This window comes from Thunnus thynnus, chromosome 18 (genome assembly GCF_963924715.1).
Source record: "Thunnus thynnus chromosome 18, fThuThy2.1, whole genome shotgun sequence".
In the NCBI taxonomy this organism is placed as follows: Eukaryota; Metazoa; Chordata; class Actinopteri; order Scombriformes; family Scombridae; genus Thunnus; species Thunnus thynnus.
The window spans coordinates 3,995,324-4,023,005 of NC_089534.1; the positions used below are offsets into that span (position 1 = coordinate 3,995,324).

Sequence of the window (27,682 nt, forward strand, 5' to 3'; positions counted from 1 at the left end):
ATTTGCATTTTTAGAGGTAATTCTCAGTACAAATGTAATTTCCAGAGACCTGGATGAGCTATCCATCTTTACAAATACAACAGAAGGAAGTCAGTAGATTTAACAAGGTCTTTTACAGTTTTCATTCATATTAGACTTGGTTTGGTTGTCGGTTGGAGGAGGAAGACTGAAGAAGTTGGAAGTTAAACTGTTAAGGTGTTAAAATACAGCTTATTAAAAACTTCCTGGGGATGTTAGACACCACACATGAACTCAGAAGTGAGTCAAACTCCTCGCCCACCAGAATATGATGCAGTGCATGATGAAGTTACTGTTAGAAAAAACATATATGGTGATATTTTAGTTGTCTAAGAATTGTTTGTTCCTCATTGCAGCTAAATATCTTTTTCTAAGAACAGAGAGGGAAGTGTTTGATGATGACCAAGTTCGTATGATAAAGTTCTTACGTAAGACAAGAACAGTCGTGCTTGCAATAATTTTTTTAATGCCATTATCTCGAGATCACAAGTTAATTTATGTTGTTATCACAAAAAATGAAACTGCTTAAAAGGTATTTTTTGGCATTTCTCTTACAATGTAGGAGAAGGGGGTTACAGACACTCATCATCCTCCTACTGCAGCTTTCCACCAGGTGAGTTAAAACTCCTCACCAGGGATCAGACGCCTTCCTGCAGCACACTTGGATCATGTCAACTGAGAGGAAGTTCAGGAGCTTGTTGATAAGGAGGTTGGTAGTGTTGCTGTCCGTGGTGCTGAAATGGATGATGAATTCACCTCATTTGGCTTATGTATCTGTTTGCAAGCCATGTTATATATTAAAATACAAAGCATAAATGAAACAACTGACACAACAGAATAGTTCTACACAGTTTGAATCATCACATAGAGTAGATTTCTAAATATGTTGCTTAAATTATAGTCAACAGATCTCTGAGCTTGAGGGATTGTTTCCAGAAAGAAATATATTAATTAAAATGAACATCTTATTGTCTATGTTCTTTGATTTGATTGTTGTTAGAGGAAGTTATTGGAACATTGAACTAAAGCACAAATAAAGCATCAAATCCAACTTTCTATATGCATCACTGACTGTTCATACAGCAGTGTCCCGCTGTTACGTTCAGTCAATTTACACTTAAATAACTCAGAATAATGTGACTTCTGATTAAGATTAGAAGCTGTAAATTTCACCATGGCTCTACAGGAATCTCTTGATGTCTGCAGGTTTGTGAAGTCCTCCCTGTTACCGTCATACAGCCACTCCACTATGTCTTAACAGTGTTCATGTTTCAACACAGAGCTGGATAATATCACCTTATCATCATGCTTATATTCATTAATTGCGGAGATATTGTGAGAAAAAGACAACAATAGTAAAATTAAGTTCATAACTGTAATTATAATCACTGTAAAGTTTCAGTATATTGTTCTAACAAGACAGTTTGAGCTGAAAACTTGAAAAAATGATGTAAATACTCACTGTTAATAACAGACAGATAAACTTTAGCATCTCGATCTTGTCGTTGTCCTGATCTGTCGAACTATCTGCAGCTGTAACGACCAACATCCTCAACTGTGACCTTCTTTATAACCAGAGAACAGTTCACTGTAACACTCAGTCTGTCTGATAAAACTTTGGCATCTTCACCAATCTGCCCAAGTCTAATCAGCTCTACTACTCTTGAGTTTTCTTCTCTACTGTATATCCAGGTAGTGCGGTCACTTTTGTCCTGATCATTTATCACATTTTTACAAGACAAAGTGACTTCATCTCCATCTCTGACAGTGATGTAAGAATCTTGTCCTGTTACTGCTGTTGAGAAGATGAGAGAGAAATATGAAAAATTAACCTAAAGAAGGACATGACTGTTAGATTCACAGTTAATGTGAGGATAAGTTTAAACACAAGACATTCATAAATGTAAGTAAGTAAAAAAAAGAAAGTAAAATTTATTTATATAGTGCTTTTCACAGACAATCATCACAAAGTGCTTTACATGAGCGTGATGCCACATAGAAATAAAGAGAAATCAACAATCTGTAATAATAAAAAATACACAGTAAAACATGGAGATATAAAATGTCAACTACTTACAGGAAGCTCTCAAATGCCTGTCTAAAAAGGTGTGTTTTAAGCTGCTTTTTAAATGAATATGCAGAGTCAGCAGACCTTAAGGGTGTAGGCAGAGCGTTCCACAGCTCAGGTGCCACAGCCTCAAAAGCTCGATCGCCACGAGTCTTGAAGCGGGTGCATGGAACAGAGAGAAAATTTTGCATGTTTGACCTAAGAGAGCGAGCAGATATGTATGGGTGTAGTAGATCAGCAATATAGGCAGGAGCCTGACCGTGCAGAGCTTTGTAAGTAAGGGTGAGAATTTTGAACTGAATCCTAAAAGCAACAGGAAGCCAATGAAGAGTTTTCAATATGGGTGTAATATGAGACCGTCTATTTGACCTGGTCAGTAGTCTTGCAGCAGCTTATTGGATTGTCTGCAGACGATCAACAGAAGACATACTAAGTGAGGTAAATAGTGCGTTGCAGTAGTCATTGCGAGAAGAAATGAAAGCATGTATAATAATTTCTAGTTCAACTGATGAGACTATAGATGTCAGTTTACTAATATTTCTCAAGTGGAAAAAGCAAGACCTGGTAAGCTGCTTTACATGGGTGTCAAATGACGAGGACTGATCAAATATTACCCTTAAATTGCACAGGCTGGATTGGGCAGTGGAGGAAAGAGGCCCAATACTTTTTATAATCCTGGGGCAGCCTTTTCTGGGGCGAAAACCAGGACCTCTGTCTTATCAGCATTGAGCTGTAGGTAGTTTTCTGCTGTCCAATCATTAATAATAAATATGTATTATCCACTAAACTCTCTGTGTTAAATACAAGAGGGTAGTAACTAAAGTATAATATGTATCCTTACCTCTAAACTGAAGCACCAGAATCAGAAATAAAGATATTTTAATCCATCTGAATTCATCCATCTTGTTGTTCTGATGCATTGAACGGTCAAAGTTGCTGAACCAGTGCTTCTTTAAAAGAGAGACTCAGCATCTACGTCCTCTTACTAGTAAAGTGTGACTTCCTTATAGTTACTGGAATGTTTTTCCCTTCTTTCAGTTGAAGAATTTATGACAGTTATCAATTACTCATCTCTCTAAATATCTATGAAACTCCTCCCTCAGTCATGATTAAACATCACTCACAGCAAAAAACCCTATGAGCTGAGAGCTGGCGTTGACAGTGAACATCTCTCTTAACCCACCCACCACAACCACAACACTCCCCCTTTACATTGTGGTGTCTCGGTCCCATCTATAACCACAAGCTCTGTTCATATAATACTTTTGAAATAGACGTCATTCTTTTCACACTTTCTGTGCACAGTGATAGTATTTGCATTTTTAGAGGTAAAAACATTATCACAATTATTTGCAGCTTGTAACATTAGAAACACTGATGTGAGCTGATGCAAAGTTTTAGCAGTAAATACAGCAGAAGGAAGTCATTCTTCTGCACAGTGATAGTATTTGCATTTTTAGAGGTAATTCTCAGTACAAATGTAATTTCCAGAGACCTGGATGAGATATCCAGCAACCCAAAAACAAAACATTATCACAACTTGCCTTCTTTCAAAATTACAACAATGTGGGCTTAAGAAAGAATTCAAGAGAAGACTTTTTTTCTAAAATTTATATAAACATTTATTGCAAAGAATTTTCACCTTTTACAGTGAAGCCATGATACTGTTTTACAAAATACAGCATAGTTTAGGTGATTATCAAGCAGTTTATATTTCCAGATTATATAATTCTCAGTTATGATAAAGAGACTCTGTTGAGGCTGAAAGCTCATTCAGTCACACTACAAAGTTTACAAAAATACACTGGACTACTAACATGTTTACAGTAATGTTATAAATAAAAATATATTTATTTCTTGTGTACACAAATCAATGAGTAAAATCTTAAATGGATTATAAATTGTTAAACTGGAAGCCAATTTTAAGTAACTAAGAAAACACTCTAAATGTTGTTATGATTCTATATTCTTTATTATCTAGATGATTAACATTGTGATAAAATAATCTTTAATTTGTTTTATTCTTTTTGTTAGTTGATGTTAATGTGGAAGCTGTTTGTTTTCAGCTGTGGAGTCTGACAGAAGCTGAATGGTCTCAAAAGTTTTCATATTTCACATCTTCATCTTCATCATAATGGACCTGTGAAAAACAGAAAAACAACACATCACACATGAGATTCAGAGTAAAAATGGAACAAATAAATGTTGAACTGGGATGCTCAGCAGTCCCTTACATTTAGTTATATCTCCCACACAACCAGATTTTCCTCCCAGATGACTTAAAAGTTTTTACATTTGACAGACTCAGCAGACCCTGAACGCACCATCAGTTACTGTCTGATCAGATATTTACCTGACTGGCTGCTGGACCAAAACGCTTCACTGTTCGACTTCTTCCTGAGTTTAAAACCTGCACAAACACAAACAGTGAGACATTCACAGTCCTGCATTACAGTAACATGGACTTTATTAATTGATTTTACACATCAACTCACAGTGTTGTCATCAGGTGGTCTCTGGTTCCCTGCAAAACAAATCACAGAGTAACATTTCAGTTCTAAACTTACAGTTTGTTTCAATCAGACTTAATAAACTTGTGTGTACATTTTCTCACCTCGAGCTCTGAAGAGAAGAATAGTAATCACAATGATGATGAGGAGGAGTTCAGCCACATGCATCACCAACGTGGCGTAGCTCAGAGCAGAAAAATCTGTACGAACTGTGGAATATAGAAATGTGTCACTGAAGAAAGTTTTAGTTATAGAAGAGCAGAAACCTTTTTTTTCCCTTTCCAATATACATTTAACAGTTTTTGGCAAATTTAAAACATTTTAAGGAGCATGTTTGTGTTTGCTGTGGAAATAAAAGAGTAACATAACATAAATGAATAAGAATTTGTAAGTTTCATTTGATCATCAGGATCATTCCTATATATCAAGCAATTCATGCTTAGATATACAGTATTTACACTGTTGTTGAAATGTTTGTATTTTTTTCATTTTGAAATTTGAACTGATGAAAAGTTTACTTTATATATATAATCCAAAAAATACAGCAAACATCACTTGTTGTGATCTGTAACATGTATGTTTTTTGGCCACCTGGGGGCAACAGAAACAAGTAGTGAACACAACACTGACATGAACAATGAACTTGTCAGCAAACAGTTGCTCATTTCCACATCCAGCAGTTACAGAGCAACATCATCATTCATTTGGAGTTGTGTTTCTGGTGAATCTAAGTCCGATATTCATTCTTTTTTAGTTCTGTTTTTACTCTCTACCAACTCCTGAGGGAAATATCTGGCTCTTTAGGTGCTAAATGCTCCACTATGTTCACCAGGTAGTCTACAGCTAACTGTGTCTGTTTGCAGTTTGGTGCTGAGCAGGTCGTGTACAGTGGCTTTTTAGCATGGATGTATTAAGAGAATGGATACAGCTCGGGAGGCCGGGCCCTGTTTATTCCTATGAAAGCTGCTCAATGGTGCATGAAGCCAAAAAAGTTCGACTTCCGGGTGTAAAATTACCCGGATATTCTGCACAGCTTCCGCATGATCTTCTGTGTTGTGGTCCAATACAAGTAGGTCTATCTGTGGACTCGCAGTATCTAAACGACACACCCACTTTACTACATGACACACCCACTTGGTTGGGTTTAGGCATGAGCAGTGAGATGGATAGGGTTAGGGTTAGGGGTCAGGGGTGTGTGTCGTGTAGATACTGTGAGTCTGCAGATAGACCCTTCTTGGCCCATAGAACAAGCGCACTAATGTCTCCTTTTCCCATGATTATATGTGGGGAAAAATGCTTTTTGGGCCCCTGTTGGACCCAGAAGCTGTAATTACACAGTCTGGCCACTATGTCAAATTGGCTTCAAAGTACAATGCACATCCTGGGGACTTGGTTTTAAGAGCTTTTTCTATGAAAACAACTGCCTTCTGCTGCTGAACAATGCTATGAGAGCACTGAGAGTGAACCAAAACAGTAAAGTTGCAGCCGGAAAGCTGAACAATGAGCTGAAACTCACTATAAAGCTCTGTAAAGCCGAGGGGAGCTGCAGAGTCACTGATAATTTTCTGTAGGGTCATCACTACGAGTCACAACCAACACATTACACACTGTCAGCTTAAACATGGTTACTGTAAAAACATAGATTATAGCCACTTTAAGATTAGAAGAATAACACAACAAGGATCAGAATCTGCAAACACTGCTTGCTGACATGTAGTGCTTTAAACATGCATCTTCAGTCTTGCCCAATTCTAGTAAATCTAGTAATTCTGCAGCTGTCAACAAACTGTAACATGAGAAAATACCTCACGTTTACAATCTGTAGTAACTAAATGAGAAAGAATGATGTCATCTGAAAACTTTAAAAATCCATCAAATAAACAAATGTAGTTTAATATTTTTGACATGAGGATGAAATGATTTTACAGCTCATCATACACTCACCTGATGATGGAGGGCTGTAGGTAAACTGCTGCACTTCTCCCCTGCTTTTGTCTGTCACTTTACACTTAAATAACTCATAATAGTTGGACTTGTGATGCAACGTCTTCAATGTCACAGCGGCGAAACAGTGAGACTGTGATGTTCTTACATATTGTTTATCCACATCCTGACCGTCATACAGCCACTTGACTGTGTGTCGGCACTCTCCATATGTCAACAAAGAGCAGTACAAGCTGATCCTACTGGTGTCCCTATGTTCAGTCACTGGTGAAGATGGAGATATTGTGAGAGAAAGACAACAAGAGTCAGATTAACTTCATCACTGTGATCATAATTATTGTAACGTTTCAGTATATTGTTCTAACAAGACAGTTTGAACTGAAAACATTATGATGTAAATACTCACTGGTAACAACAGACAGTAAAACCCGAGAGTCTTGACCTTGTTGTCGTCCTGATTTGTCGAACTGTCTGCAGGTGTAATCACCAACATCCTCAACTGTGACCTTCTTTATAACCAGAGAACAGTTCACTGTAACACTCAGTCTGTCTGATTTAGCTTTGGCATTTTCATCAATCTGCCCAAGTTCAATCAGCGCTACTGCTGCTGTGCTTCCTGAACCAACAAAGAGCCAGGTAGTACTGTCACATTTGTCCTGATCATTTATCACATTTTCACAAGACAAAGTAACTTCATCTCCATCTCTGACAGTGGTGTAAGAAGCTTGTCCTGTTACTGCTGTTGAGAAGATGAAAGAGAAATATGAAAAATTAACCTAAATAGGGACATGACTGTTATATTCACAGTTAATGTGAGGATAAATTGAAATACAAGACATTCATAAATGTGTATTATCCACTAAACTCTACTCTACTTTAAGTATGCAATGTTCCTTTTATTGAAATATATATAAAATCTGTCCTTACCTCTGAAGTGAAGCACGAGAATCAGAAATAAAGATATTTTAATCCATCTGAATTCATCCATCTTGTTGTTCTGACGCATTGAATGGTCAACGTTTCTCAACTAGTGCTTCTTTAAAAGAGAGACCCAGCATCTCCCTACTTTTATTAGTAAAGTGTCACTTCCTTATAGTGACTGGAATGTTATTTCCTTTCTTAAAGTTGATAAATTTATGTCAATTATCAATTACTCATCTCTCTAAATATCTATTAAACTCCTCCCTCAGTCATGATTAAACATCACTCACAGCAAAAAACATAATGTAGTATGAGCTGAGAGCTGGCGTTGACAGTGACGTCTCTCTTAACCCATCGACCACAACCACAACACTCCTCCTTTACATTGTGATGTCTCAGTGTCAAAGTACTTCCCATCTATAACCACAAGCTCTGTTCATATAAGAGCTCTATTAATATGATTCTTTTGAAATTGGCTCTCATTCTTCTGCACAGTGATAGTATTAGCATTTTTAGAGGTAATTCTCAGTACAAATGTAATTTCCAGAGACCTAGATGAGCTATCCAATTGTTTAGATATCCAATCTAAATACAACAGAAGGAAGTCAGTAGATTTAACAAGGTCTGTTACAGTTTTCATTCATATTAGAGGAGGAGGACTGAGGTAGTTGGAAGTTAAACTGTTAAGGTGTTAAAATACAGCTTATTAAAAACTCCCTGGGGATCTTAGACACCACACATGAACACAGAAGTGAGTCAAACTCCTCGCCCACCGGAATATGACACAGTGCATGATGAAGTTACTGCTAGAAAAAACATATATGGTGATATTTTAGTTGTTTGAGAATTTGTTTGTTCCTCATTGCAGCATATTTTTCTGAACTAATTTTTGATGTGAATGTGGGTACAACATCAGCCAAACTCTGGAGGTTTTACCCTCTAATGATGACCAAGTTAGCCTTATAAGGCTCTTGGGAACAAACACTTTATTAACACGTAAGAAAAACTGTTGCTATTTGGATTCATGTCAAACTTCAAAAAATTAATCCCTGGAAATTTTGTGGTCACTCTCTCAATTTAACTTTTATATATATGGAGTAGATACTTACAGTAGCTCAGGCAGGTATATAAGGAGTTATATAAGGGTCACATGTTACTAACACCTGTCAATCATTCATATAAAAAGATTTGGTTGCTCAGTGTTGTTGCTTTTCTGTCTTCTTCCCAGCAGTTCTGCGTCTTTCACTGTAATATGTGATCATATTCATGTACTTGTTGTTTAGGGTTGTAATGATAAGGCTCTACAGTATATGTTGCAAGACAAAAAGGTGACAGTACACTGTAAAAAATCTACTGTGAATTTTACAGTAATTAACTGGCAGCAATTGACAAGTTTAATTTTTTTAATGCCATTATCTCGAGATCACAAGTTAATTTATGTTGTTATCACACTAAAGCAAAAGGCTGATTCCTCGCGATTTATCATGGGTGGAGCTCATTCTCATTTGTTCCTTCCTGTCTTCTCCTCTCCATGTCTCCCTCACATGGATAGCTCAACTATTTAGATCAAACACAAGAAGCCTTCAGGTGGCTCTTAAAGTTATGGGTTCAAATCTGTCATATATTGGTTCTTATTCCCTCTCTCCACCCCGCTCTCCTTCTTCATTAAGTATAATAAAATGAAACTGCTTGAAATGGTGATATTTTAGTTGTCTAAGAATTGTTTGTTCCTCATTGCAGCTAAATATCTTTTTCTAAGAACAGAGAGGGAAGTGTTGATGACCAAGTTTGCATGATAAAGTTCTTATGTAAGACAAGAACAGTCGTGCTTGCAATAATTTTTTTAATGCCATTATCTCAAGATCACAAGTTAATTTATGTTGTCACGAAAAATGAAACTGCTTAAAAGGTATTTTTTGGCATTTCTCTGACAATGTAGGAGGAGGGGGTTACAGACCCTCATCACCCTCCTACTGCTGCTTTCCACCAGGTGAATTATAGCTCCTCACCAGGGATCAGACGCCTTCCTGCAGCACACTTGGATCATGTCAACTGAGAGGAAGTTCATGCGCTTGTTGATAAGGAGGTTGGTAGTGTTGCTGTCCGTGGTGCTGAAATGGATGATGAATTCACCTCATTTGGCTTATGTAGCTGTTTGCAAGCCATGTTATATATTAAAATACAAAGCATAAATGAAACAACTGACACAACAGAATAGTTCTACACAGTTAGAATCATCACATAGAGTACATTTCTAAATCTGTTGCTTAAATTATAATCAACAGATCTCTGAGCTTGAGGGATTGTTTCCAGAAAGAAATATGTTAAATAAAATGAACATTTTGTTGCCTTTGTTCTTTGATTTAATTGTTGTCAGGGGAGGTTATTGGAACATTGAACTAAAGCACAAATAAAGCATCAAATCCAACTTTCTAAACGCATTATTGACTGTTCATACAGGGTAAAGAGAGACATTCACGTCTCTCTTAACCCACCAACCACAAGCACAACACTCCTCCTTTACATTGTGGTGTCTCAGTGTCAGAGTACTTCTCATCTATAACCACAAGCTCTATTCATATAATTCTTTTGAAATCGAGTCACATTGCTCTCTCACTTCCTGTGCACAGTGATAGTATTTGCATTTTTAGAGGTAATTCTCAGTACAAATGTAATTTCCAGAGACCTGGATGAGCTATCCATCTTTACAAATACAACAGAAGGAAGTCAGTAGATTTAACAAGGTCTGTTACAGTTTTCATTCATATTAGACTTGGTTTGGTTGTCGGTTGGAGGAGGCGGACTGAGGAAGTTGGAAGTTGAACTGTCAAGACACTAAAATACAGCTTATTAAAAACTTCCTGGGGATGTTAGACACCACACATGAACTCAGAAGGCAGTCAAACTCCTCGCCCACCAGAATATGACACGGTGCACAGTTTCAGAAGCGGCTCTCCGCTCCGCTGCGCTACAGACAGGTGCCTCGTCTATTTTTTACGGAAGCCGCGTCAAGCAGCACAGAGCAGATCGAGCTGGGCAGGAAGTGAGACACAAAAACAGCATTGAGCATCCGGTCAATTTTCAAAATAAAATACCCTATTCAGACTCCTGGTCGTATATCAACAATAAACGCAATTAAAACAGATGACTAAAGAAACCATTTAACTGCGTAGCTTACTTAACCATAGAAGAAGCACAAAATCAAGAAAATTACCAAATCAACGAAAGCTGAGCAAGTTAACAAAACTGGGCAGTTTAGTTGCCCTGCTACTTCAGTAATTACGGTAGACTTAAGGGACTTTATCAGCTTCGACTGGGCTGCTGTAATTACTGTAGTAGGAGTGCAACTGACTTTAAACAGCGGAAGGCTTCCCCACAGTGAAGACGCTCCGCTTCTGACCCGCTCCCGGTAGAATAGGGCGCTGTGCAGAGGACGGAGCAAAACCGCGTCGGTTTTGTCATCAAACTAACATGGATCAGACTTTTGCCAGAAACCCTAAATTGTCAGTTAATGGGAGAAAAAAATTATTACTTATTTATATTCTTACACTATAAAAAAACATATAGCCTATATGGATATAATAAATAGGATAAATATAATATTGGATATAGCTGCCAAACTAATGACATTCCCATCAGCCTCAGCTGTACAATGTGTTTAGTGCTCCAAGCTTCGCCACAGCTTCAGTGAGTACAGCTTCACTTAGTCTAAATTATTTAATGAGCAATAGGCCTATTAGAGGGTCAAAGGTCAGATGTTACAGCAGCCTGACAAAAATATTGAGAAGTTGGAATGAGCATGTAGGATTGAGAGGAGCTCACTCAGTTCTTCTTCTTCTTCTTGTTCCTTCAGTTGGATGTTTGATGTATGTGCAGAGTTTGTTTTCATGTTCATCTGCTGAAAGAGGAAAGTTTCTCTGAGCTCATCTTCAGTCTGAGTTTAAGTTGTGTACCTGCAGTACGAGCACGATTTGTGACATCACAACTAGTTTGGAGCCAATCACGGTCCAGTATGCAACTTAAGTTAATTTTACACAGGTGTGATGTGTTAACTTGAAACCTGCAATGCACAAACACTGAGAATGGACTTTACAGTGAAGGAGGAGACATCTTGTGTCCAACAGTTCAACTTTTGAAATATAAAGTATGTGCATATTCGTAGATTTGGGATTTTTCAATGAGGGACAAGGAGTAGATGTCATTTTAAGGATTTTAATAGGGTAATTGAACTTTTTTGTGGGAAAAAACATATAAATACCATATCACACAAATGATTATTCCAAGCATTGATGAAAACGAATATAAATACCATGTCATTAATAATAACAGTGGTAAATACATCAATGAGCACAATAAAGTTCCTGACTGCAAGTTCATCAACCAAAATGTATCCTATATTATGATTATTTATAAATGTTGGGTTATTACTTAAACTTTTTACTATTTAATCTACTGCACCCCCTTCTGGACAATAAACCTTTTAACAACAATACATCCTGGAAATGATCATAAAAATAAACATAACTAGTCACTTCTCTTGTTGTTATATTTGTTTATTTATTTATATAATTTTTGTTCATAAAACTTGTCTTTACACAGTTTCTCTGCAGGAATAAAAAAAATATTCAAAATTTCATTCATATACAACTAAATTATTTTATCAATTATGTTGCCTCAGCAAACATAACCTCTTTATTGCAGGATCAGATCTTTGAGGATTTGCCTGGTTGATGAAGATTCAAAGATCTGCTCAGTATGGATTTAGTCAAATTTAGTCAACAGTGAATATCTAAAGCCAGTAAAATGGTACTCAGGCACTGTAGGTTGGTTTGTTGGTAGAGTAAAGGTTACTTGGATCAACAGAAGCTCCAGAAAAGGAATAGTAAAGGGTAATTGGCTTTGATTCAACAAACAAAAACAGGTTTTCTCATCATAAAGCTTTAACTAATCAGAAGCAGAAACAGGTTTAATGCCAAGTAGCTTTATACAAGGAATTTGCTTTGTTGTTGTGGTGCATAACAGTCAAAAAATAGAAGGTAAAGAGAAAAATACCACTACCACGAAAGACAGGTGATATAATTATACAAGTAAAAATTTACAATTAAAATGTGAAATATCATAAAAGTAATGATATGAAGACTGTGGTCTACTATTTGTTGGGATTTTCAATGGTAGCGTAGACGTTGTTGGGATCTGCGGAGGCTCCAGCAGAAGCAGAGGAAGCTTTCACAGTGCTGTAGGTCACTGCATCACCTTCACCATCACCATCACCTTCAACCCGAACCTGAGAAACAAACAAAAAAAAAAACACAACACATTTCATACACAATATACAGTACATATATTCAACATATGACACAATATAACCTGACAAAAGTTCAGAAAATCCTGACTTTACTGCCATCTAAGAACTGACATGTTCACCATGTTTCAGCCTTTATCTGCTAGTTAGATGATGAAATATCTTGTGTGTGAAGATGACATGATGGTCTGATGGTGGCGCTAGAGTAAAGGCGAGATGGTCACCAACAAAACATCACGATTCATCCTTTGTGGACTATAAATGTTTATAACAAATGTCATAAATCTTGCTTGCTGGTTTAGGACCACAGTACAGTACTTCAAGGATATGGCTGGCGATTTTCTAAACTGTATGTTCTATATTTGTTTTATTGTCAACATATCTCATGTGCAGAGATAAAAAAACAATGAACTGATCTACTAACAAGTATTGTATGTGTATCCAAAGCCTGATATATCTTATTCTTCTGTGATGTAGATCTCCATTGTTTTCCAAAAACTATTAAAAACATGTCAGTGAGCCACACTGCTGCACTGGCTGACATGTTCCTTCATTATAAAGAGTTTGTTCACATTAGTTTGTTTAGAAACGGCTCCAAAGACTAATAACAGTGATCACATTTTCAGTCTTGAGCAAGTGGTTCCTTGTAACGCAGACGCTACTGAGCATAGACAGGAATGCAGTTCTGTTTACATGTTTATTTGCTAGCTTGTTGTGCTACATATTACTAAAGTTCTTTATTCCAATGTAGTATAAAGTCAAGAGTGATATGTAGTAAAACAAGCCAGAGAAGCACTTTAAACAGACTCATGTTCCTGTACATGCTCAGTGGCATCTGCCTCACATAGAACTACTAATATCACTATTATTAGTGTTTTAGTGCTGTTTTTACACAAACTAATGTGCCAAAACTCTTTGTGATGAAGGAACATGTCACCCAGTACAACGGTGTGACTCATTTATATGTTTTTAATAGTTTTTGGACAACAGCAGACGTCTACAGCACAGAGATCAATTCATTGTTGGTTTGACTTTGCACATGAGATTTGTTGAAAATAATAAAAATATAGAAAATTGCCAGCGGTATCCTTTAAAATAACTTGTTTTTTCTTCTTTCAGTAACAGCACCATGTATACCCAAACATAGCTTACCCGGGCTTCACTGTTGGTCTTCTTGGTGTAGCTGATGGAGGCGTAGGAAACACCATCTTCAGGATCAGCCTACACAGTGAAGACAACATGATGGCAGATCAGTAACATGTGGATACACTGATATACTGACTCACTCTCATGACTTGATTTTGTCTTGTCTGATCTCTGAATGCTTTCAAGTTTATTAATAGCTTTCTGAGCATGTGCGTTTTTTTCTCCATGACAACCAACATGCAACACTCATGACTTCCTGCTTCACACTCTTCTATTCTAGCTATTCTGGCGCAATCAGCTGCATCATCTTACTTCCCTTTTCTTCTCTCTTGCACAAGAAAATTAAACTCAACAGTCGCTGCGTGTCTTATACAGTAAAGAACAAGGAAACATAACAGTGAGTGTAGCTTCGTGCAGTGTGTAATGTGTGATCTCACCATGTCCTGACTGGTTTCTGGAGCAGATTGAGTCACTGCAGGGTTTACAGTCAGCTTCTGGACAAAAACAGAAAAGTTTCAATTTCTAAAGAAAGTACTTGCTTCTGATTGGCTGGCAGGTGTAAAAAAAAGTATAATTTGACATTATAGACCTGATTTAAAAGTTAAAGGACAAGGCTGGCAATTTTCTATATTTTTCTTATTGTCAACAAATCTCAAATTTGGATCCAAACCAATAATGAACTGATCTGCTATTAAGTATTGTATGTGTATCATAGCCTGATATATCTTATTCCTCTGTGCTGTAGACCTCCATTGTTGTCCAAAAACTATTAAAAACATGTAAATGAGCCACACTGCTGCACTGGGTGACATGTTCCTTCACCATGAAGAGTTTGGTCATGGTTTGTTTATGCCTGTAGTTCTGTATGGTTGTTGTTACTTGTTGTGCTACATATCACAACGTATTATTATTATCACAAAACGTATACAAAAGATGCTCAATGTAGTACAAAATCAAGAGGTTGTGATATGTAGCACAACAAGCTAGTGAAGCTCTATAAACAGAACCTGCACATGCTCAGTGCATCTGCCGTAAACAGAACTACTCTCCAGAGAGTGAAAATGTGATCTCTGTTATTAGTGTTTTGAGTGGTTTCCAAACAAACTCTTCATGGTGAAGGAACATGTCACCCAGTGCAGCGGTGTGGCTCATTTACATGTTTTTAATAGTTTTTGGACAACAACGGAGATGTACAGCAAAGAGGAATAAGATATATTTGATATACTTGTTAGTAGATCACTTCATTGTTGGTTCGTCTCTGAACATGAGATTTGTTGACAATAAGAAAAACATAGAAAATCGACAGCTGTATCCTTTAAAGCATGATCGTAAGTCAGCGAGTGAGGTGTATTACTGTAAACCACAGTTAATTATAAACGACTATCATAAACACTACTGTGAAAAGTCATAAGTGTATAAGCATTTGATAATTCAGTTTTAAACTCACCGTGTCTTCATCTGTCTGTGTTTTGTTTCCTAAAAAGACAAAAGAGAGAGTCGACTTCCACAGTGAAACTCCAGGTTTGTCAAAACTTCTTGTTTATAAAAGTTTCATCTGAGAATGTTCTTACCTGTAGTTCTCTTCCGTCTGATGACAACCACAACAATTATCAAGAGCGCTGCTAAACCCACAGCTGCAATGATGTACCACCACCAATCTGGAAGGAGAATAAAAACATTTAAAACATTTTGGCTGCAGCTTTCTGTTCTGTTCAAAATCCTTTAAAAGAAGAAAATATCTCCACCCGCAGCTTCAAGTGCAGATCTGGTATTCATACTTTTGTCTTTGAAAGCTAATGGAGAGAGAGAAAAAGATAAAAAAAAAAAAGTTCTAAAAAGAAATACAATAAATGTTCAGTTGCTACCATCTGGTGTTGGAGTTTCACTGATTGTGGGCTCTGTTGAGTTGGTCCTTGGTTTGTGGCTGTTTACAGTTAATCTTGTTGTTACTTCTGTTGTTGCTGTTGTTGTTTTGTCACCTGGACAAATGAAATAACACAACACAAATTGTGAGGCAAGAAAATACCTTGTGTTCACCATTTGCATTAACTAAAATAATGATATCATCACAAATATACAAAGTAAACAAATGTAGTTTGTGATTCACATCCGTTTATGTTGATTACAAACAGTTAATCATATTCTCACCTGAGGACGGAGGGCTGAAGGTAAACAGATGTTCTTTCTTAGTGTAACCATCTTTCACTTTACACTGAAATATCTCATGAGATGTTGACTTCAGGTTGAGATGAGAAGTAGGAAATCTCACTGCATCATAGCAGCTAATCTGTAATATTGTCACGTCTTCATCCACATCATGACCCTCATTCAGCCACTTCACTGTGTGTCTACATGAATCATATGTCGACACAGAGCAGGACAGCGTCACATAGTCACCGTCTTCATGTTTAGTCACTGGTGAAGAACATAAAGACAAAATTGCTTTATCAGTTATTGTAATGTTTCAGTATATTGTTCTAACAAGACAGTTTGAGCTGAAAACTTAATAGTGTAAATACTCACTGTTAATAACAGACAGATAAAGCTGGGAGTCTTGTCCTGATATGTGCTGCTGACAGTGGTAAGGACCAACATCCTCTTGTGTGATCTTCTTTATAACCAGAGAACAGTTCGCTGTAACACTCAGTCTGTCTGATTTAACTTTGGTATTTTCATGAATCTGTCCACGTTTGACCAGATCCACTGAGTATCCTGTACGGCTGTAGATCCAGTCAGTATTGTCACATTTATCCTGATTGGCTGTCACACTTTCACAAGGCAAAGTGACATCATCTCCATCTCTGACAATGATGGAGGAAAACTGTTCAGTCACTGCTGTGATAAAGATGAGATAGAATCATGAAAAATAAGCTGAAATATGAACATGGTTTTCATGTTTATATTTAGTGTGAAGAAAGTTTTAGATTCAACAGAAGTTTGCAAAAATGTCTCATTCTCAGTTTCCAAAAGTCCAGTGAACTCATCAGGTGAAAACAAACAGCTGTTGGCTGTCCTGATCACATAACATGTTTCTGGTATGTTCTATGTATCCTTACCTGTAATCTGAAGCTCCAGTATAAGAAATAAAAACATTTGAATCCATCTGAATTCATCCATCGTGCCTCTCTGTCTCTTTTTTATGCTCCTTCTCAGCTATCAACGGTCAGAGTCTCTGAACTGGGTGAGTGTTTAAGAGAAATGGAGAATCTACTTCCTATAAGTCACTTCCTCAATGTGGCTGTCAGTGTATTTTTTTCTCTTTTGCAAGTTGCCGAAGGCAGGCCATATCCGCTTTTCATTTACTCAAAATATTCAGTTTTAGCAGCCAAAGACTGTTTAACTTTTACATTTTAGTCATTTATAGTTAACTTTCTCATTCACAGTGACTTACTGTCCAACGATAGATTAATAATCTATCAGCATTTATAGTAACCAGCCGTCTTTTCTAAAAATACAGCTGCAGGAGGAAGCTGTGGTTCAGCGCAGAGATGACACAAACCACTGATGTTTTCAGTCTCACGGATGATGTGAAGAGAATCTGCTGACCAGAAATGAATAAGAATAACCTAAAGTCAAAATGTAAACTTCACTCATGCAGGAATCTTCTTACTATGAACTGTGAACTCAACCTCGGTTTTTGGAGTTGAAGGTGAAAGTCACCACTTGTGAACCCAAGAACTAAATTTCATTTAAAATTAAATTTCAATTACGAGTTTGAGTCAGAATGACAATGGATGACTCACATTTTCTGAGAGGGGCTTTGGGGTATTATTTGACCAGTGCCTGGTCAAATAGTAGATGGCACTGTTTTCTGCCTTTGCAGTAACTCATGCGTCACAAAAAGTGTCTGTAAGGAATCTGGCATGCAGGGGGGGAGTCATGGGTGGAGCTAAGCAAGAGAAAAATATCACTGTTAAAGGGCAGCTACACCTACAGTCCTTAAAGAGGACCTATTATGCTTCCTTCAGCTCTAAATTTTTATTTTTGGACTCCACTATAGTAGCTCTGCATGATTCACAGTTCTTATTTGTCTCATACTGGCCCTTAGTGCAGTCCCTTAATATACACAGTTTCTCTTTACACTCCGTTTCAGCTCCTGTCTCTTTAAGGCCCCCCTCCCAATGAGTCCACTCTGTTCTGATTGGCCAGCTTTAAGTATCAGAGTTGTGTAACTTTACCGTCATTGCAAACAAGAGATTTCCTGTTTTACTGCTTCAAATTAAAAGCTTTTACGTGACTAACTAACAGGAGACTTTTATTGTGAAGACTTTACAGGAAGTGAAACGTGTTCCTCACTGAATTAGTGGAGCTTTGTTAGTGGCGCTTAAAACTGGTCGAAACAACAACACATGGAGCTATTTGGAGCTGTTTGTTCAGCGGATCAGTTAGAAATAATGCAGGGAGGAATAGTACAAGCAGAAACAGTCACAGTGATGATGATGTTTTATGAAGAGCTGCAGACGACCAGCACACCTCCAACAGGTAAACTACTTATTTTACTTTGCTGTGCTGTGTAATGGCGTAATGGCCTGATGTAACTACTCCCAGAGCAGAGCAGCGATGCATGTTGTGCACGTAGCAGATGTCCATATAAAGAAATCCATCACAAACTGACGTCAGCTCGGGCTGAAAGTAGAAAAAAATGTTGGAAACTGAGCATTCGGAGCAGTCTGAAGCTGCTGCTTTTTGCTCACAGGAATTACTGCTACATACATTTACCTCGTTATTTGACATGTCGGCCACTTTTAACATGAACATCTGAGATTGTGACATTATATATATGTCTGAAAATAAGGAAAAGCATAATACAGCCCCTTTAATCCAAAAGGCAGTGTACAGTAAACCATAAATTAATATTAATAACTTCAAACCACACCCACACTCATAAGCTACTACTGTAACTATTGCAGCTGTAGCCCACCCTTCACATTCATCCTGTACAACATCTGGAAGATTCATCCCTTTCTCACTGGGGGCTCATTCTGGGGTCACATACCTAAAACTCATGACTAAAACTACACACACAAAGCCAGAAATATGCATATGCATTGTTTTTTGTCAGGTGTATAAAGCTGTGCTACACATGATTCTGTTTTATAAATCTCAATCATTGTGCAATTGTAGACACATGCACAAGAGTGATTTCCACTCCCATTGTAAGCCATAAATGGATGTAAACACTCCCTTAATCAGTAATTTGCATATAAAAATGCTGTTTGCGCCACAAGTTTTCAGGCATGGCAATGACAAGAACGGCAAAAAAGATTATGAAATTGAGACTTTTGTTGTCGGAGAAGTTGAGAAAAGAAGATGTGTTTTATTTGATGATCTCACTTCTGGGATCACTAACAGAACCAAAACTACAGAATGGCAAAAAGGAACAGAGACCATCAGCTCTGTAAATTCTGGTGCTGTCAATCTTCCTCTATAATCTAATTTGAATTTCATTCCTTATTATTTTTAATATTCAAATTATATTTGAGCTTTTAATGCTGACATTTAGCCTGTTATTAATATTTACTATGTACCTATACACTGTATACACAGGCATTGCCAATGCAACTATCAACATGTTGTTATACGTTCTGTCCACTAGAGGGCATTCCATCATTACCAATAAACAGGTGATAGCTTTCTTGCTAACAGCTAACAGCCAAACAGCCAAAGACTGTTTAACTTTCAAGCACAGAATGAATAACATGAACTAAAATATAAATATTAAATAAGCTTTCATTGTACTGGATCATAGTAATTAAACTACACAGTTAACTGAAATATAAATAAATTCATGTCAGTTTGTGCTTGTTTACATCAATATGTGTTATTTGTGTCAGGATGCACTTTGAGCCCAAATGATAGCTTGAGTAGGAGCTGTGTGTCCAAACCCCAAACTGCAGCTGCAGCACTGACCACTCAGGCTCAAGTATTTTACTGTTGGCCTGCTTTTTAAAGTTTTTCTATTTGTTTGAAGGAAATCGAAAAACTTTCCACACATGGCTTCTTAAATGGTTAGGAGTGGTGATCTCTGTCTGTGCATCGCTTTCTTCCATATCTGATATGTTTGAGGTTAACGTTAGCACATTGCACGAGAGATTGCGATTCAGTCAGACTCAGAAAACTTTATTGTTCATCAGATGTGACAAAAGCATTCGTTTTCACATGTGGGTAGGCCAAGGCGAGAAGGGTGAGATTCGCTAAAGTTAGCCAACACATAAAAAATATCAAATACACATTAGAATAGTAATTTCAGAATTGGTGATTGGTATTATTTTTTTTTTTACTTTTCCATTTATATTTGATTCATGAATTTTGTTCCAACAGCCCTAGTATGAACTGAGGAAAAATATGTTAGAAATGTTTAATTTAGATATAATCCAATAAACACAGCAAGTGAAACTTGTTGTGATCAGTAACATGTATGTTAAACCTGTGTTAACTGATTTTTTGGCCACTTGTTTTCAGCAGAAAGATGTAGTGAACACAACACTGACATATCGTCATCTTTTAAGTTGAATTGTTGAACTTGTTAGCAAACAGTTGCTTATTTCCACATCCAGCAGATACGGAGCAACATTATCATTCATTTGGAGTCGTGTTTCTGTCCACCTGGTGAAGGTAAGTCCAATATTCACTCTCTTTTAGCTCTGTTTTTGCTCTCTACCAACTCCTGAGGGAAATATCTGGCTCTTTAGCTGCTAAGTTCACCAGCTGGTCTACAGCTAACTTTATCTGTTTGCCGTTTGGTGCTGAGCAGGTAGTGTACAGTGGCTTTTTAGAGTGTGTTCTCTGAAAATAGCTACCTGCTGCGGCTGAACGACGCTATGAGAGCGCTGAGAGTGAACCGAAACAGTAAAGTTGAAGCCAGACAGCTAAACAATGAGCTGAAACTCACTATAAAGCTCCATAAGGCCGAGGGGAGCTGCAGAGTCACTGATAATTCTCTGTAGTTCATCACTATGAGTCAAGACCAACACATTACACACTGTCAGCTTATACATGGTTACTGTAAAAAAAAACATAGATTATAGCTGCTTTAAGACCAGGAGAATTGCACAACAAGGATCTGAATCTGCAAACACTGCTAGCTGACATGTGGTGCTTTAAAGAAGTTGCTGTCCATGGTGCTGAAATGGATGATGAATTTGCCTCACTTGGCTTATGTAGCTGTTTGCAAGCCATGTTATATATTAAAATACAAAGCATAAATGAAACAACTGACACAACATAACAGTTCTACACAGTTAGAATCATCACATAGACTACATTTTCTAAAAATGTTGTTTAACTTATAATCAACAGATCTCTGAGCTTGAGGGATTGTTTCCAGAAATAAATATGTTAATTAAAATGAACATTTTGTTGTCTATGTTCTTTGATTTGATTGTTGTTAGAGACAGTTATTGGAACATTGAACTAAAACACAAATAAAGCATCAAGTCCAATTTTCTACATGAATCATTGACTGTTCATACAGGTGAAGTCATTATGTCATCAAACTAACACAGATAAGTCTTTTGCCAGAGACCCTAAATTGTCTGTTAATGGGAAAAAAACTCTATGTATTTATATTCATTCACTAGAAAAAAGATTTGGGATTTTTCAATGAGGGAGAAGGAGTAGATGTCATTTTAAGGATTTTAATAAGGTAATTGAACTTTTTTGTGGAAAAAATATATCAATACCATATCACACAAATGATTATTGCAAGCATTTTCACATCTTAAAACATGTCTTGATGACATCTTCAATGTTGAAAACAAATATAAATACAATATCATTAAATACATAACCGTGGTACATTCATCAATGAGCACAATAAAGTGCCTGACTGCAGGTTCATCTAACTTTTTATCATTTAACCTACTGCACCCCCTTCTGGACAAAAAGGTTTTTACAACAATACATCCTGGAAATGATCATAACAATAAACATAACCAATAAGAAGTCACTTCTCTTGTAGTCAAAGTTATTTATTTATTAATTCACATATTTTTTGTCCAAAAAAACTTGTATTTACACAGTTTCTCTGCAGGGATCAAAAGAGTATCCATAATATAATAATAGTGTAATGACCGTCTCCTAGAAATTTAATTCATATACAACTTGTTAAGGCAACATAACAAACAACTTTTGTTGTTTGTTATGTTGCCTTAACAAATGTAATCACTGCCTGCTGACTTTTTTCTGTATTAAACTGAGACCATGATCTCTCCTCAAACTTAACCAAGTTATTATCATTATCATTATTATTTATTTATTGGGACCATGTACAGTGTTAAACATAAATGTTACCATTTGATGTGCTGTACCAGAGTTAGCTTATAGCTCATTTTCATCTGCAGTCACAGTTAAGACAGATAACAGCACAATAACAAACAGTACAAAGCAAAAAACACTGGATGCATAATACAAAATACAAAGCTAATAACACATCATATACACCCACAATGTCAACTGGAAATTAATAATGTAAGCTTGTCAAATTAAAAGCAAGATTATTTGCTGCCAGTGCCTAAACATAAACACTGTATTGCAAGATCAGATCTTTGAGGATTTGCTCAGTTGGTGAAGATTCAGATATTTATTCTGAAACAGCCAAAGCCAGTAAAACGGTGCTCAGGCACTGTAGGTTGGTTTGTTGATAGTACAGTAGAGGTTGCTTGGATCAACAGAAGCTCCACCAGAAAAAGTGAAGCGACTTACAGGTTTTCTCATCATAAAGCTTTAACTAATCAGAATCAAAAAGAGATTTATTGCCAAATAGCTTTATACAAGGAATTTGCTTTGTTGTTGTTGTGGTGCATAACAGTCAAAAAATAGAGGATAAAGAGAAAAATACCACTACCACGAAAGACAGTAGATATAACTACATAAATAAACATTTACAATTAAAATGTGAAATATCATAAATCAGATATAAAGTAAAAGTAATGATATGAACACTGTGGTCTACTATTTGTTGGGATTTTCGATGGTCGCGTAGACGTTGTTGGGATCTGCGGAGGCTCCAGCAGAAGCAGAGGAAGCTTTCACAGTGCTGTAGGTCACTGCATCACCTTCACCATCACCATCACCTTCAACCCGAACCTGAGAAACAAACAAAAAAAACACAACACATTTCATACACAATATACAGTACCTATACTCAACATATGACACAATATAACCTAACAAACGTTCAGAAAATCCTGACTTTACTGCCATCTAAGAACTGACATGTTCACCATGTTTCAGCCTTTATCTGCTAATTAGATGATGAAATATCTTGTGTGTGTAGATGACATGATGGTCTGATGGTGGCGCTAGAGTAAAGGTGAGATGGTCACCAACAAAACATCACGATTCATCCTTTGTGGAATATAAACGTTTATAAGAAATGTCATAAATCTTGCTTGCTGGTTTAGGACCACAGTACAGTACTTCAAGGATATGGCTGGCGATTTTCTATATTGTATGTTCTATATTTGTTTTATTGTCAACATATCTCATGTGCAGAGATAGAAAACAATGAACTGATCTACTAACAAGTATTGTATGTGTATCTAAAGCCTGATATATCTTATTCCTCCGTGATGTAGATCTCCATTGTTTTCCAAAAACTATTAAAAACATGTCAGTGAGCCACACTGCTACACTGGCTGACATGTTCCTTCATTATAAAGAGTTTGTTCACATTAGTTTGTTTAGAAACGGCTCCAAAGACTAATAACAGTGATCACATTTTCAGTCTTGAGCAAGTGGTTCCTTGTAACGCAGACGCTACTGAGCATATACAGGAATGCAGTTCTGTTTACATGTTTATTTGCCAGCTTGTTGTGCTACATATTACTTAAGTTCTTTATTCCAATGTAGTATAAAGTCAAGAGTGATATGTAGTAAAACAAGCCAGAGAAGCACTTTAAACAGACTCGTGTTCCTGCACATGCTCAGTGGCATCTGCCTCACATAGAACTACTAATATCACTATTATTAGTGTTTTAGTGCTGTTTTTACACAAACTAATGTGCCAAAACTCTTTGTGATGAAGGAACATGTCACCCAGTACAACGGTGTGACTCATTTATATGTTTTTAATAGTTTTTGGACAACAGCAGACATCTACAGCACAGAGATCAATTCATTGTTGGTTTGACTTTGCACATGAGATTTGTTGGAAATAATAAAAATATAGAAAATTGCCAGCAATATCCTTTAAAATAACTTGTTTTTTCCTCTTTCAGTAACAGCACCATGTATACCCAAACACAGCTTACCCGGGCTTCACTGTTGGTCTTCTTGGTGTAGCTGATGGAGGCGTAGGAAACACCATCTTCAGGATCAGCCTACACAGTGAAGACAACATGATGGTTGATCAGTAACATGTGGATACACTGATATACTGACTCACTCTCATGACTTGATTTTGTCTTGTCTGATCTCTGAATGCTTTCAAGTTTATTAATAGCTTTCTGAGCATGTGTGTTTTTTTCTCCATGACAACCAACATGCAACACTCATGACTTCCTGCTTCACACTCTTCTATTCTATCTATTCTGGTGTAATCGGCTGCATCATCTTACTTCCCTTTTCTTCTCTCTTGCACAAGAAAATTAAACTCAACAGTCGCTGCGTGTCTTATACAGTAAAGAACAAGGAAACATAACAGTGAGTGTAGCTTCGTACAGTGTGTAATGTGTGATCTCACCGTGTCCTGACTGGTTTCTGGAGCAGACTGAGTCACTGCAGGGTTTATAGTCAGCCTCTGGACAAAAACAGAAAAGTTTCAATTTCTAAAGAAAGTACTTGCTTCTGATTGGCTGGCAGGTGTACAAAAAGTATAGTACGACATTATAGACCTGATTTAAAATTTAAAGGACAAGGCTGGCAATTTTCTATATTTATCTTATTGTCAACATAACTCATGTGTAGAGCCAAACCAACAATGAACTGATCTGCTAACAAGTATTGTGTGTGTATCATAGCCTGGAAGGAACATGTCACCCAGTGCAGCGGTGTGGCTCATTTACATGTTTTTAATAGTTTTTGGAGAACAACGGAGGTCTACAACACGGAGGAATAAGATATATTTGATATACTTGTTAGTAGATCACTTCATTGTTGGTTCGTCTCTGCACATGAGATTTGTTGACAATAAGAAAAAAAAAAAAAAATCATAAACACTACTGTGCAAAGTCATAAGTGTATAAGCATTTGATAATTCAGTTTTAAACTCACCGTGTCTTCATCTGTCTGTGTTTTGTTTCCTAAAAAGACAAAAGAGAGAGTCGACTTCCACAGTGAAACTCCAGGTTTGTCAAAACTTCTTGTTTATAAAAGTTTCATCTGAGAATGTTCTTACCTGTAGTTCTCTTCCGTCTGATGACAACCACAACAATTATCAAGAGCGCTGCTAAACCCACAGCTGCAATGATGTACCACCACCAATCTGGAAGGAGAATAAAAACATTTAAAACATTTTGGCTGCAGCTTTCTGTTCTGTTCAAAATCCTTTAAAAGAAGAAAATATCTCCACCCGCAGCTTCAAGTGCAGATCTGATATTCATACTTTTGTCTTTGAAAGCTAATGGAGAGAGAGAAAAAGATAAAAAGCTCTAAAAATAAATACAAGAGATGTTCAGTTGCTACCTTCTGGTGTTGGAGTATCACTGATTGTGGGCTCTGTTGAGTTGGTCCTTGGTTTGTGGTTGTTTACAGTTGTTCTTGTTGTTACTTCTGTTGTTGCTGTTGTTGTTTTGTCACCTGGAAAAATGAAATAACACAACACAAATTGTGAGGCAAGAAAATACCTTGTGTTTACCATTTGCATTAACTAAAATAATGATATTATCACAAATATACAAAGTAAACAAATGTAGTTTGTGATTCACATCAGTTTATGTTGATTACAAACAGTTAATCATATTCTCACCTGAGGACGGAGGGCTGAAGGTAAACAGATGTTCTTTGTTAGTGTAACCATCTGTCACTTTAAACTGAAATATCCTATGATATGTTGACTTCAGCTTGAGATGAGAAGCAGGAAATCTCACTAAACCATAGCAGCCATTCTGTAGTATTTTCACGTCTTCATCCACATCATGACCCTCATATAGCCACTTCACTGTGTGTATACATGAATCATGTGTCCACACAGAGCAGGTCAGCGTCACATAGTCACTGTCTTCATGTTTATTCACTGGTGAAGAACATAAATATATAAAGATAAAATTGCTTCATCAACTATTGTAATGTTTCAGTATATTGTTCTAACAGTTTGAGCTGAAAACTTAGTGGTGTAAATACTCACTGTTAATAACAGACAGAACAACCTGGGAGTCTTGTCCTGATATGTCCTGCTGACAGTAATAAACACCAACATCCTCTTGTGTGATCTTCTTTATAACCAAAGAACAGTTCGCTGTAACACTCAGTCTGTCTGATTTAACTTCGGTATTTTCATGAATCTGTCCACGTTTGACCAGATCCACTGGGTTTGAACCGCTGTAGATCCAGTTAGTATTGTCACATTTATTCTGATTGGCTGTCACATTTTCACAAGGCAAAGTGGCATCATCTCCATCTCTGACAAAGACAGAGGAAAACTGTCCAGTCACTGCTGTGAAAAAGAGGTGATAGAAACATGAAAAATAAGCTGAAATATGAACATGGTTTTCATGTTTATAGTTAGTGTGAAGAAAATGTTAGATTCAACAGAAGTTTGCAAAAATGTCTCATTCTCAGTTTTCAAGAGTCCACTGAACTCATCAGGTTAAAAACAAACAGCTGTTGGCTGTTTTAATCAAATAAAATGTTTCTGGTATGTTCTATGTATCCTTACCTGTAATCTGAAGCTCCAGTATCAGAAATAAAAACATTTGAATCCATCTGAATTCATCCATCGTGCCTCTCTGTCTCTTTTTTATGCTCCTTCTCAGCTATCAACGGTCAGAGTCTCTGAACTGGGTGAGTGTTTAAGAGAAATGGAGAATCTACTTCCTATAAGTCACTTCCTCAATGTGGCTGTCAGTGTGTTTTTTTCTCTTTTGCAAGTTGCCGAATTTATGTAGGCAGGTCATATCCGCTTTTCATTTACTCAAAATATTCAGTTTTAGCAGCCAAAGACTGTTTAACTTTTACATTTTAGTCCTTTATAGTTAACTTTCTCATTCACAGTGACTTACTGTCCAACGATAGATTAATAATCTATCAGCATCTATAGTAACCAGCCGTCTTTTCTAAAAATACAGCTGCAGGAGGAAGCTGTGGTTCAGTGCAGAGATGACACAAACCACTGATGTTTTCAGTCTCACGGATGATGTGAAGAGAATCTGCTGACCAGAAATGAATAAGAATAACCTAAAGTCAAAATGTAAACTTCACTCATGCAGGAATCTTCTTACTATGAACTGAGAACTCAACCCGGGTTTTTGGAGTTGAAGGTGAAAGTCACCACTTGTGAACCCAAGAACTAAATTTCATTTAAAATTAAATTTCAATTACGAGTTTGAGTCAGTGTCACGGCTCTTGTCAATCAGATGTAATTGTCTTTTTAATGTGAGTCAATGTGGATGACTCACATTTTCTGAGAGGGGCTTTGGGGTATTATTTGACCAGTGCCTGGTCAAATAGTAGATGGCACTGTTCTCTGCCTCTCCAGCAACTCACGCGTCACAAAAAGTGTCTATAAGGAATCTGGCATGCAGAGGGGGAGTCATGGGTGGAGCTAAGCAAGAGAAAAATATCACTCTTAAAGGGCAGCTACACCTACAGTCCTTAAACAGGACCTATTATGCT

The 27,682-nt window shown here is 36.9% G+C and overlaps 1 protein-coding gene and 2 long non-coding RNA genes across 8 annotated transcripts; 1 reads left to right on the plus strand and 2 right to left on the minus strand.

Moving 5' to 3' along the window:
• Positions 1-4,438: 4,438 nt before the first annotated feature.
• On the minus strand, positions 4,439-4,808 carry LOC137169548 (uncharacterized). The gene is made up of 3 exons (XR_010924484.1): positions 4,701-4,808; positions 4,582-4,610; positions 4,439-4,496 (listed from the first exon to the last, which is right to left on the minus strand). It is a non-coding gene; the product is annotated as an uncharacterized lncRNA (long non-coding RNA).
• A 7,435-nt stretch (positions 4,809-12,243) lies between these two features.
• LOC137169341 (pregnancy-specific beta-1-glycoprotein 7-like) lies at positions 12,244-27,197 on the minus strand. Of its 6 annotated transcripts, none has more exons than XM_067572449.1 (9): positions 26,727-27,177; positions 16,433-16,744; positions 16,058-16,324; positions 15,775-15,888; positions 15,481-15,567; positions 15,357-15,385; positions 14,347-14,403; positions 13,916-13,984; positions 12,244-12,745 (listed from the first exon to the last, which is right to left on the minus strand). In XM_067572449.1, the coding sequence occupies exons 1-9, from the start codon at positions 26,785-26,787 to the stop codon at positions 12,611-12,613; spliced, it is 1,131 nt and encodes a 376-aa protein (XP_067428550.1). In that variant the 5' UTR covers positions 26,788-27,177; the 3' UTR covers positions 12,244-12,610. The 6 variants fall into 6 exon arrangements, with proteins under 6 accessions (XP_067428550.1, XP_067428552.1, XP_067428549.1 ...); XM_067572451.1 differs by lacking the exon at positions 26,727-27,177 and adding an exon at positions 16,966-17,143 and having other exon boundaries at positions 16,433-16,741; XM_067572448.1 differs by lacking the exon at positions 26,727-27,177 and adding an exon at positions 16,966-17,142.
• On the plus strand, positions 22,885-24,213 carry LOC137169342 (uncharacterized). Its single transcript, XR_010924443.1, has 3 exons — positions 22,885-22,948; positions 23,187-23,222; positions 24,130-24,213. It is a non-coding gene; the product is annotated as an uncharacterized lncRNA (long non-coding RNA).
• Positions 27,198-27,682: the final 485 nt, after the last annotated feature.